The sequence below is a fragment of the Vicugna pacos genome, chromosome 1 (genome assembly GCF_048564905.1).
Source record: "Vicugna pacos chromosome 1, VicPac4, whole genome shotgun sequence".
Classification (NCBI taxonomy): Eukaryota; Metazoa; Chordata; class Mammalia; order Artiodactyla; family Camelidae; genus Vicugna; species Vicugna pacos.
Genome location: NC_132987.1, coordinates 64,491,778 through 64,503,976, shown reverse-complemented (window position 1 = coordinate 64,503,976; position 12,199 = coordinate 64,491,778). Strand labels below are relative to the sequence as shown.

The following is a 12,199-nucleotide window of genomic DNA, read 5'->3' as shown; positions in this document are numbered from 1 at the left end:
TGATGGCTACCCTGGTATCTAAAATTGTCAAAACTTAATAGAACTGAATGCTTAAAATTTGTGTGTCTTATTGTATGTAAATTATACTTTAATACAGGAAGGGAAAACACATTTATAAGCTCTGTCTATAAAAGCTATTCATCCTATAAAGTGATCTCTTATAAATTATAAATTATCTCTCTTATTTTTCTGTTTAACTCCCTTCTCTAGTTAGAGAATGAAGTGCTTTTCAAAGCTGAGATACAACAAAAACCTGTTTGCCTGCCAACGCTTAGGTCCTCAAGGACTCCCCACAATAAGTGGATAGTAGGTTTTTGGGCTGTGCTCAGTGGATCCCTTTGTTGACCTGCAGAGAGGTGGGGGCATAAGGTGAGAACCCACAGCAGTAAAGGCAGATTTTTTCAGTTCCCCCATTTCTGCTTCAAAGAGAGCAACTACACTTGCAATGGAGAAAAGTCTTACTGTTAGACAAAAAATGGAATCCCTTGACCCAGACAGCAGCCGCTCATGAGGGACCGCTTTCCCATCCCACCCCAGGACATATGGCCCCAGCACAGGATGGAACAGCGCCATCTCTTGGCTGCATCAAGCTGGTCTTTCCTTCCCTTTGTCCCCTGCTACTACTCCCCTGGGGCCAGCAGTGTTTGGTAAGTGGGAGGTTATGCCACATTTCAGCTGGAATGAGACCCAACATGGTGAAAATCACCAAGCTGGGGCCCTGGACCATGTGCTTAGGCTGCCTGGGCCATACTGCCTCTGCGCGATCTGGGCTGAGGCTTCCGTTGGGGTAGCGTGAATGACACCTGAAAACCACTTTAGAAAAGGTTTTATCTGATTCATGAATCAGGTGGAATTATTATCCAGTTCAGTACTTCTGAGTTCCTACTCTATGGGTGATTGCAGCGACTCCGATACCTCAGGCCCTTCACCAGGCTTCTCCAGCCCTCTGTTTCTGTTTCTTGAAGAGCTAGACTCAGCATTTAATTTCTAAGGACCTCTGCAATGATGAGACTTTTAGAACAATGGTTACAGTATGTATGGTGGACAAAGTCTTTGCAGTCTGGAGAAGAACCAAGTTATGTTCTCAGGTCACGCCCCTCATGAGCACAGTGAACTCGGGCCAAACCATTCCATCTGTGTGAGTGAGCGTCAGCTTCCTCTTGTGTGAGGTGGACCTGGAGATCTCCACCCTGCCTGCCTCTCTAGGTTATTGTAGGGGTGGGATGAGCTGGAGTGTGCAAAAACTTTCTAAACCATAATTCATCATATAAGTGTTTGCTGCTGCTGTAGACATGGATGCACAGGGAGAACACTTTTAAAGGCATGCATACCTGGGTGCATGGTACCATTGCTTAAATGTGCTCTGGGGGTCAAAAAGGAGATGCAAAGCAGAGACAGATCTGAAGGTTGGGTTAGTTAGTAAGGTTTGGAATCAGTGAGCTTCAACCTAGCAGCCTCTTGTGGACCAGCGAGCCTACACTGATGGTGGTTCTCTCACAGGTGACGGCAGAACTAGATGCCTGGAACGAGGACTTGCTTCGGCAGATGAATGACTTTAACACGGAGGATCTGACCCTGGCGGAGCAGCGGCTGCAGCGCCACACGGAGCGGAAGCTGGCCATGAACAACATGACCTTTGAGGTCATCCAGCAGGGCCAGGATCTGCACCAGTACATCATGGAGGTTCAGGCCTCAGGTAGGCAACCTGTCCCGGGCTCATTCTTCCAATGGGGAGATGATGAAAACAAGAACACGACCCTGGCTCCAAAGAGCACTTCTGTTCCACTCATTTATTCTGTTCTCACAGGTACTGGAACAGAGGGTTTTGCCTCCATTTTAAAGAAAAACTGAAGCCTGGGAGCTGAAATTTCTTGTCCAAGGTTGCCTGGTTAGGCTGTGGTAAAGATAGGAATAGGGCCAGGATCTCCTGGTACTGTGGGGTGTGGGGGAGAAACCAATGATGGAAATCAGCACAGATTCAAAAACATGCTGGTTGAAGAAACAAAGCCCACGTGGGCTCCAAGAGCAGCCAGCCATCCTTGTGAACTGTATTCAAATGTGTAGATGTCGCTATTCCACCCTGCCCTGCCCCACCGCCCACACACACACACATTTTCCTGCCCTGTCCTCCACCCTCAGGGCTAGCTCCTCATCTCCAGTTCATGCTTCTGAGTCTTCATTTTTCTTATCACTGGTCTGTGCGTGCATGTAAGAAAAGTACTGATAAAATTTATGGCAAGGTCATATAATTTTATAACTTCTCAAAACACACTGGCTGAGCTACCCAGACTTGACTTCTTTTCCTGCTCAGGATTTATTCAGTATTTATCTAACAAAAGCCCTTACTGTTACACCTGCCACCTTCCAAAACAGCCTTTGATGTTAGAACTGGAGAGAGCCATAGCGGTCCGCTTGTCCAGCTAGTCCAGAAAAAAGAAGTTGCCGGTCTGGGCACACACCAGTAGAGTTCTAGAAGTCAGATCTCCACATCCCCACCCACCCTGGGTCCTCCAGGAGGAGGCAGACAGGGGCTCAGGCCATCAACTCTTTAAAACATGATTGGTCCATGTCCCTGTAGATCATGAAGGGCATTTAGAATCCTGAGATCGTCAGGCAGACCTTAGCAATCAAACTTGACTTTAGGGTACTATGTTTCTTTTAATGACCTGAGAGAATATATACCAGCATTCAGAGGAAGTTCACTTCGCACCAGAGGAGAGACCATCTAGTAAATGCTATTTACTTTGGTCAGCATTATCTTTCCTTGAATTTTTATTTGTTGTGAACAGCCTGCAGCTGCCTGTGAGACCCAGGCCTGTTTACTGGGTATGGACCAGGCTCCACACAGCTCCTGGAAGGACCCTCCATTTACATCATAGTCTGTCTGGCGGCTGTTTTCAAAACGACAATGCCCAGATATTCTGACTGAACACCTCTCAATAGGACTTGGGTATCAGCAAAAGCTACGCAGGTGATGCCCCCATGCAGCTAGGGCTGAGAACCACTGCTTTTCATTGCGATGGTTAAATCACAGCAGCTGATATCTATGAAATGCCCTCGGGCAGTGACTTCCAAATGCAGTGCCCAGATCAGCAACATCAGCATTACCCAAGAACTTGTTAGAAATGCAAGTTCAAGGGCCCATCCCTAGATCCTGCCACATCAGGATCTCCTGGGGGTGAGGCCCAAAAATCTGTAGTTCAGTAAGCCCTCCAGGTGATTCTGATGCACCTCCAATCTACGACCACTGATCTAGGACCTACTCAAAGTGTGGGCCCTGGACCAGCAATGCCAGCATCACTTGAGAGCTGATTAGAAAGGCAGAATCCAAGACTTAGTGAGTCTGAATCTGCATTTTAACAAAATCTCCAGGTAAATCTTGTGCATGTTAAAGTTTGAGAAGTAGTGTTCTTGGCCATGGCTTGTACCTTTTCAAAGCCTTATTGGGAAGGGAGAAACTGTGACTGAGAACCTTGTCTGGACTCAGGGTTTTACCCTACAGCTTGTCCTCATGATGCTCACGTTAGCCGGCTATCCAGCTAAGACTGGAAACCACGAGAGTGCAGACACGGTACTCAAGAAAGATGCTGTGCAGAGAAACCCTGCAGGGATGCTGATCCCTCATCCTTTCACATATTGATGTGTCTGGCAGGTGGAGAACCTCATCTGCCTGAAAACCTGCGGCACTTAGGACCAGGATGCCGGCAAGACCTTCGGCAAGCACATCTCTGTTTAAGTGCCAAGTATCCTTGGTAACAGAGCTGACAGTCCTTGAAGACTGGCTGTGCTTGGTGGCCACCTTAACCATGAGGGCTGAGTGGGTGAAAATACCCCAGGCAGATGGGCTGCTCACCCCCACAATATCCTGTTCTAGGAATGAGCTTTGTTAAAAGAGCCTTGATTGGCCTCTTCAGCCCTCTCTGCTGGGACTGGCTGTTCCCCTGCTCCTGCCTCAGCCAGCTGCTCAGGCTGACATAGCCCAGGAAGCCTCAAGGGGCATGATTCCAGGGCTTCAGGGAAGCTCATTCTGCTGCCATATACCTTGGGCATCTATCTCATCTCTGGCTTGGAGGCAGGGACAGGGCAGTCACACCAGAGCTGGGGTTAGCGGTTGGGGTTGGAGGTGGACCTAGAATGGGCCTTGCGCAGGACTTGGGTGGCTAAGGAATACAGGGAATACAGGACTTCAGAGACACAGGACTGGGGGAATAAATGGGTTGGGCATTTACTTTGTATGTCTAATGAACTATATTTGAACTAAAGGTAAATAACTGTTGTCTCAGAAACAGGACAATTAACACAATCAAAAAGTTGGTTGGTATTTAGCCCTCCAAGCCAAATTAATTAAGGGCTCATGCTTTGATTTTTACAAACGTAGATGGAAGCAGGGAATTTCCTTATCTTTATTTTCAGGTATGAAGTTTTAGCATTCAGCCAGGTTCTCCTAAGTCCATCTAATGTGCCAACAACCCTCACCAAAAGCAAAAGGCTTCACTTAAATCAACATCAGCCTTAGGAATAGTTGGCAAAATAGGAACAATTTCTTCACTTGCTCATTGTTTAGTGTTACCTATTTGGGCCTCAAGTTGGGAAGTGGTAGGGTTTGCTGGAAAGAGTCAAATTGGGGAAAACATGCTGGCTGAATCCAAGGTCCAGTTGCATCACCAACAAGCAGACTGACTTTGGAAGTCCCTGTTCTTTCTCTTTAGACCTTAGTTTCTTCTGTCTAGTGTGGCCAATGGGCCTCCATTCCCCATGTCCCCTCCAATTCTCACTTTCCGTGATGCAGCCTCATTGCCCCTGTTGGTTATGCCCCAGATCTTCTCCCTACTGTGACTTGGCCATGTGACTGTTACACGTGACCTCAGGAAGAAGACAGAATCTGCGTTTCCTGTAGATATGTCACTTTTGTTGTTGTATCAAAGCATCAAGTTCTCTCTCTATACAAGGTTTTTAAGTGAAAACTCTCTGGAGTCTGTGCCAATGATGTTTAAATTTTACTGTGCCTGGGGGGAACCCTGCCCCAGCATTTAAATAAATTCTTAAATTAGGTTGTGAGGCTCACTCTTCTCCTTAAACGTAGAGGTTAAGAGTACTGGTAGGAGAGCGAGAGACTTCCTGGGTTGGCATCCTGGCCACACGTCTCACTACCTGGGTGTCCTTGAGCATGTTACCTCATGTCTCCAAGCCTCACCTTCCTCTGGAAAACAGCCATCATAGGAATTCTAACCATATGGAGCCATTGTGAGGGTGCAGTGGGGTAAAACCTGAGTGTGGTGAGAGTTCAGTAAACCTTGATACCTGCTGCACATTAGCCTCACGTTCTAGCCCATGCTGAGTTCTGCTGGGGTTATTTGTGTTCCCGTAGTTTCTCCAGCAGCGTGAGGGCAGGGTCCCTCCTTCCTTCTCTTCACATTCCCGGCATCCAGCAGAGTGGTTACGTCTTGATATTGATGTTTGCTGAAGTAATCAAGGAGGAGTATCAGTCCAGGGGGAACAGATATAGGGAAAAATAATGGGCCATAAATAATTGTACTGTGTCATAAAAGGAAAGAAAAGGCCCATATTTTTCCAAAGTGGAAGCTACTCGGGAGTGAAGGAATATGGATCTGAGGGGAAGGTAAGAGGCGCTGATTAAAAAAAACAAAACAAAACAAAAAACAAAGGTTCTCAGCCTGGCTGCATATTTGGAATCACCTGGAGAGCTTCTTAAACATGCCAGTGTCTGGGCCCCACCCCTCAGGGATTCTTACTTAACTGGTCTGGAGTGGGCCCAGATTTTTTAAACTTCCCAAGTGATTCTGATGTACCAGGGTTGAGGATACTGATCTAAAAACCTGATTAAAGGACTTTGTCTTTTCTGAACTGGGTGTTATATTGAGGGAGTGACACAGAAAGAGGAGTGGGAAGTGGAGGAGAAAAGAGAAAAGAAGATGTTCTCTGTCTGAAGCAGACAGATTTTTGAAGAACACACAAACTGTTCAAAGACACGTTATAAGTACAAGCAGCAGAGGCAGGAGTTCCTCACTGCTACCCTAGACCACAGCCACCTCTGTCCTTGGGGAAATTAAAGTGGTAGCAAAGGAAAGCAAAGTGACATTTTATTATTAGCCCTAAGTAATGCCATTGCCGGGCATTCTGATACCAGAGTGTAGCATAAAGAATAACTCTGTCCCTGCATCGCTGACCATTGTATCCTCTACCCAGTGGGTTCCAGTCTTGGTTGCATGTTGGAATCACCCTGGGAGCTTTAAGACTTCCTGATGCCTGGATCCTACCCACAGAGATTCTGATGTTATTGGTCTAGGGTATGGCTAAGGCATGGCAACTTTTTAAAGTTCTCTGGATGAATCTAATTTGAGCCAACGTTGAGAGCACTGGTCTAACAGCATCCAAATCAGCATAACTTCTAATGATACACTTTGAGCAAGTTCATAAACACCTGATGGTAAGATTTTATATTTACATTTTATATAAGCCATTCAACAGTCCCATCAGTAATCAACAAAGGATGTGTTATAATTTCCCCCAGTGAAAGGAAAAAGTGGGGACATGGATGTAACACTAGGCACTGTATATACCTCATCTCTTAGTCCTCACAACACTCATGAGGAGTCATTGTTGGGATTCCCATCTTACTCAGTCTCAGAGGGGATTCAGAGCCCAGAGACCCCCATTAACAGGCTGCAGAGCATGGACTCACACCCACATCTGTCCCTAAAGCTCTCAGGTGACCTGAGCTTTTCCTTAAAGAGACCCATGTGTTCACTAAACAGGTATTTTTAGGGGTGAGTCAAGCACTGTGTTAGGTCCTAAAGATGCAGAGATACATAAAATACACCTGGCCCTGGCCCCAGGGAACCTGCATTCCTGTGAGAACATGGACTAGTTAGTAAGGAACCAACCTCAGTGGGGTTGTTCTGACACAGGACTGTGTATAGGACTTGTGGGGACACATCAGAAAGAAACCTCAGTGCAGCTTTTTTAGAGAGATTGATGAACTATTTCATTATGAATCTGTTTCACTCCTTGATGGTAAGAACACATCTTGCATCTCTGGAGACCCTGTAAGGAAGACAGTTAGGCCTCTGATTAGATTGAAAGCAGTAATGTCAACATAAGAAAACACTATTTGCTATTGATTGATGGCACTTACCAGGTGATGGGTATTAGCTGGGACTCATGCCAATGTGTTTGGGGGCACCAGAAGAGAGAGGTGAGTTTCTATTCTTCTTGGTGTGGCTGGAGTCACTCTTCATGTTTCTCCCACTCCATCCACAACATGATGAGTGGTGAAGGAGAGTAGTAGGCATCATCTTCATCCATTTTATTTCCTGTGTTCATCTCACATAAAAAATATCTATATATCAAGCAAGATAGCTGAAAATGAAGGGCTCAAGTCTCAGGGCGGGCAGGCAGCCCGCTCTGGATGATGTTCTAAGCAGGTGGCTGGCCCCTTTGATGAGTACCAGGCTTAGAGAGCCCATTTGCATGTCATGTGGCAGAGGTGAGCCCATGAGCTTCTCCTAGAAAGACACTTTGCCCAAGCCCAGTATACCAAACACCAGAGATGCATGCAGAATAAAAATGAGCTGGGAAAAATCCACATTGTGGCAGGAAGCAGGGAAGAGCCTCTGCTTCCGCAGGTGGATCTTAAATTACATTTTTAAAAAGTAAACATGGAGGTCTAGTGTCATCCCACGAACCCTAGCACTACAGAGGTAGAAATTTTTGTATTTTTTCTTATTTTTTTAATTTCAGTCAAGGAGATGCTCTACCTCATCTCCTTGTTAATTAAAAACAGTAACTGGAGGAAGCTGACTAACAAAAGAACAAGCCATTCTTTCCTGTGTCTTACAGATATTTCAGGAGCTGATCTTGGAATTATGAAACTGACAGAAAAAAATAAACGTGAAAAGATACTGAAATTATTACCATGTAACACCAGAAAAAAATTTTCCACTCTCCCATAGTGTCCTTATGTAAAACGCTATTTTTGCCTTGAGAAGTGAATTTCCCTTATCGTGTACAGACTTTCCTTATTCGCCCCCACTGTATCAGGCAGGTGTGGGGGGGGTGATGAATTTCTGACATTGTGAGTCACAGGGAGGAGGAAGTCCCCAAAGGGGACTGATTTTTTATGTGGCCATACGTTGAGCTTGTCGGTCTCCTCTGAGAGTGATCCCCATGGAAGTACACTACCCTCTGGTGCCCTTTGGAAGTATTTATCTTCCGGGCTTTTGAGTCTGAGCCCCACTGTTGGTTGAGACTCTATTCATCCATATCCATAGCTGCATTGGGCCATAGATTCCAGGATGTGGACCCAGGGAAAGGATCTGGACAGAACTAAGAATCAGCAGACCCAGGTGGAGTCAGGGATCAGAAGGAGACAAGCAATCCAGAGTGAGGATTTTCCCGAAGCCAAGGATCTCAGCAAGGCTGAAACAGAAATAGCTGGACAAAAGAAACAGTACGGATTACAACTTGCATGAAGTTGGAGATAAATAGGAACCAAGAGGGCATGAATGTCAGAAGGCAAAAAGTTGAAAGTCTGGGTCAGGAAGCGGGCCAGCCCTGGAACTAAGGAGCAAAGCATGTTTATTGTGATCTGTGACAGACGCCTCAGATGCATCATCTCATTTAATCCTCCCAACCAGCTCCTGAAGTAGGTAACCTTTGAGGTAGAGAGAGACGTAAAATCCTCTTGTACATATAAGGAAAGTGAAGTTGCTGGGGATTTAGGTAACTTGCCCAAGATCATGATTCTGACTTAGGGCCGGCTCCCCACTTTCCGTGTGGTCTATCACAGCTAAGTAAGGGATCACATTCAAGTCACTAGAGGACACGCTAGAGGACCTAGATAACTACGCAGCACCTTCACTCTGTCTCAGAGTTTGTTAACAACCCTTCCTGAAGCAGAAATCTGTTGGAGGAAGGCCACTACAGGTGTGCTGGTGATAATGTGTGAATCGGAGCACTGGCTTGGAGAAGAGAGCGAATGTATATGCTGGGAGAGGTACACACAGGAAAAATAAGACAAGGAGGCGGGGAGGGGGTGAGCAAGGAATGGAGCCACAGCTGCTGCCTGGTGGGTATTGATTCGAGGCTCCCATCACAGGTCAGATGGTTGGCAGTTCATTAATCACACTGGCAGCCCTTGTCAGCGACTGGCTGGGCTTGCTATGCTTTGAATCAGTAGAAGGATAAGCAGACTCTCCAGGTGAGGGCACAATTTCGTGGTTTTTCCAAATGGATAAGCACTCAGTACCCCTGTGACACTGCTGAGGTGTGGTTATCAGGTGTGTTTGCCTGTGTCTGAGAAACAATATAGAGAGCTAGCATGTATTTCTAAGACTTGCTTTTTTAGGGGACCTAAACAGTTGGCTAATAAAATCACCACTGCCCAACTATTCTCTTGAGAATTTACTTAACATCTAAAGGTAAATTGCATCTGACCAGCTAAAAGAGAGGTGCCTTGGGCAGAAGTTCCTGAGACGGGGTCTTTTGGACTTTGTATTTCCCAATATGGTGAAGAGGCTTGGCTGTGAATATTCTGGTGTTGGCAGTCCCCTTGTAGGGACTGCCGTGTGCCGCCTTGTCTGGGGATGGACTCCAGAAAACCACCTCTTTGACTCCAGTTGATAATTAGGTAAGCAATCATCTGTTGAAGAGTTATTCCCTGGCAAAAGATCAGTTAATCCAAAAGAGATGGCATGGTTTGAGCATCCCAAACAAAGGCTTGTTGTGGTGATTTGTCCGATTTCACAGAGGGATATGCAGAGGTTGAGAGGGTGCTGTTAGTGGCTATTTCTGGATTCCAGCTTTCATATGCATTTGGAAGAAATATAGTCTTTACTACCTGGTTTTTAATTGTTTACATTTTGTTTAAATCAGGAATTGAGTTAATCTGTGAAAAAGACATTGATCTGGCGGCCCAGGTGCAAGAGCTATTGGAGTTTCTCCACGAGAAGCAGCATGAATTGGAGCTTAACGCGGAGCAGACCCACAAGCGGCTGGAGCAGTGCCTTCAGCTACGGCACCTCCAGGCCGAAGTCAAACAGGTGAGCCTGGCCATCTAGCCCTCTGCCTTCAGCCTGGGCTTCCCAGCAGCTGAGTCTGACCTGAGCCTGTTCCTGGTACGGGGTGAGGCATACAGAGCCACAGGTATACCCGGAACTTAGGAAATAGGTAAGGTAAGGCGTGGTTGCATTCGTTTCTGAAAACTAGGTTGCTATCTATTGGCTCCGACAAACAGATCTAATGGTACAACGGCTCAGACTACACATACATCATTTCTCTGCCTTATAACAATCTAAGGAGAGCATTCCAGTACTTTTCCAAGTTGTTCTTAGCCACTGAGTCCATTCTCTTCCTTTCTATCCTCAATCCTGCGCAGAGTTCATGGGAAATACAAAACCCTTATCAATAAACGTATGCAGGCTTTAGAGCCAGGCTGATTAATGTGGGGCACCTGTGTGCCTAGTACTGCACTTGAGATATAGACAGTATGTGGTAGCCATCGTTCAGTTCCCATCATTCTTTCAATGTGTGTATAATTCTCATAAGAAAATGTTCTTGCCACATTAAAGCCACTTTTAAAAAGAGAAGAGTTCTTACCTGTATGAGACATGATACTATTTTACTAAAGAATATACCCTTACGGTTCCTAGGACTCTCTAGGAACATACATACAATGACCAATGGCACATTTTAAAAATACTACATATTTATATTTTGAACAGACTAAGTGGGAATCATTAGCATAATGAATGGGGATTTCCTATTTAGACAAAGTGGGATTGAAGAAATACAAATGTAATCATAATTCCATTTACTGAGTACCTGCCTTTTGTACCTATCTCTTACTCAGTCCTCACAACAATTCTCTGAAGCGGATATTACTGTGCTTACAGAGGAGGTCTCTGAAGCTTAGAGAAGTCACCAGACAAAGGTCACACTGAACTCACCATCACCCTCCGTGGGTCCAGGACGGCTTCCTGGCAGGGCAGACTCCACAGCACTTCAGTGTTTGCTCCTTCCGCTCCACACTTTCCCAAGCAACCCCATCCACCTGCTTCCTCTAGGCAGAGCCCTACACAAAGTATCCTAAGCAGAGATACGTCTTCCTCTTTTGAATGTTTTTTTCCTTATGTACAGTGACTGCTAGAGTTTTTACATTTGTCTATTAATTTAGCACAAGGAACAAAGACGTCATATTTTATTTAATTATTGCTCAGTCCCTTTTATTCAGAGTATTCCTTGCTGATGCTTCTCTTTTAGTTATTCTATATTATTTATTATAATATGCAAAATGATCTTCCCTACCCTCCTTCTTCTCCAATCAGTGCTCAGCCAGGGCCCGCCCTCTCTGTGCTGACGATCTGTCTTGAGCTCAGGTGAAATCACTGAGCCCTAGGCAAAGCCAGACCACTGCTGCTTTTCTGTTTAATTGCCCTGGGGTCACACCTGAGTCCCTGGAGAGACCTGTTATTCATGGGGACATGGTAGGAATCCTAGCTAGCCCAGCGCAGTGATGGGTATACAAATTCTGAACCTCTTGGCAGTAATGATAGTCTTTATTTTCATAGGAGAAGTACTTTCTTACGTGGGATCTCACTTAAGGAGAACAGGCCCATGAGGGACAGCGATATACATTTACTTAACAAATGAGGAAACTGAGGACCATAGGATTAGTGCTCCCTGGGCCTCTTGACTACTTAGCTCAAAGTTGAGCCCAGGCCTCATGAATCCAAGGTCCTACAGTTTGCCTCTGCTGGGCCCCTCTCCCACCCTGGAGTCCCGGGAGAAATAGAAAGAAGCCCTCCAGCAGAGTGCAGTCTGCTGCAGCGCTGTGGCAGAGGGCCGGCGCCTGCCTGTGAGTCAGTGGCTCCAGCAGGCCACGGAAGTTCTCCTCCATTCTCCTTTTTCACAGTCATCTGAATAAAATATCCAGATAACAGGGAAATTACTCCTAATTGACGTTGAAATGAAATATATGCCATTGCTTTTGTTCCTGGTGTTTTATTTTATTTATTTTTTGCTACAGCACTAATAATAGGGCCAGCTTCCTAATTATGTTTTTCTTGACTGAGATGAAAATGGAAATGAAATGAATTTTCATCCTCCAAGTATACATTCTACACAGGATGGGGAGCTGGGACGATGAAAGGTAGTTTGTCAAGTGGGGAAGTGGATCATC

At 45.7% G+C, this 12,199-nt stretch overlaps 1 protein-coding gene across 2 annotated transcripts in view; it reads left to right on the top strand.

Annotated features, from left to right (window-relative positions):
* Positions 1–12,199, top strand: part of LOC102532976 (kalirin RhoGEF kinase) — a 443,405-nt gene that overhangs the window by 341,000 nt on the left and 90,206 nt on the right. For both annotated transcript variants that reach the window (XM_072963937.1, XM_072963936.1), the window contains exons 14-15: positions 1,501–1,696; positions 9,895–10,061. In XM_072963937.1, coding sequence (XP_072820038.1) covers positions 1,501–1,696; positions 9,895–10,061 — 363 coding nt within the window. The remainder of the gene's footprint in view (positions 1–1,500; positions 1,697–9,894; positions 10,062–12,199) is intronic.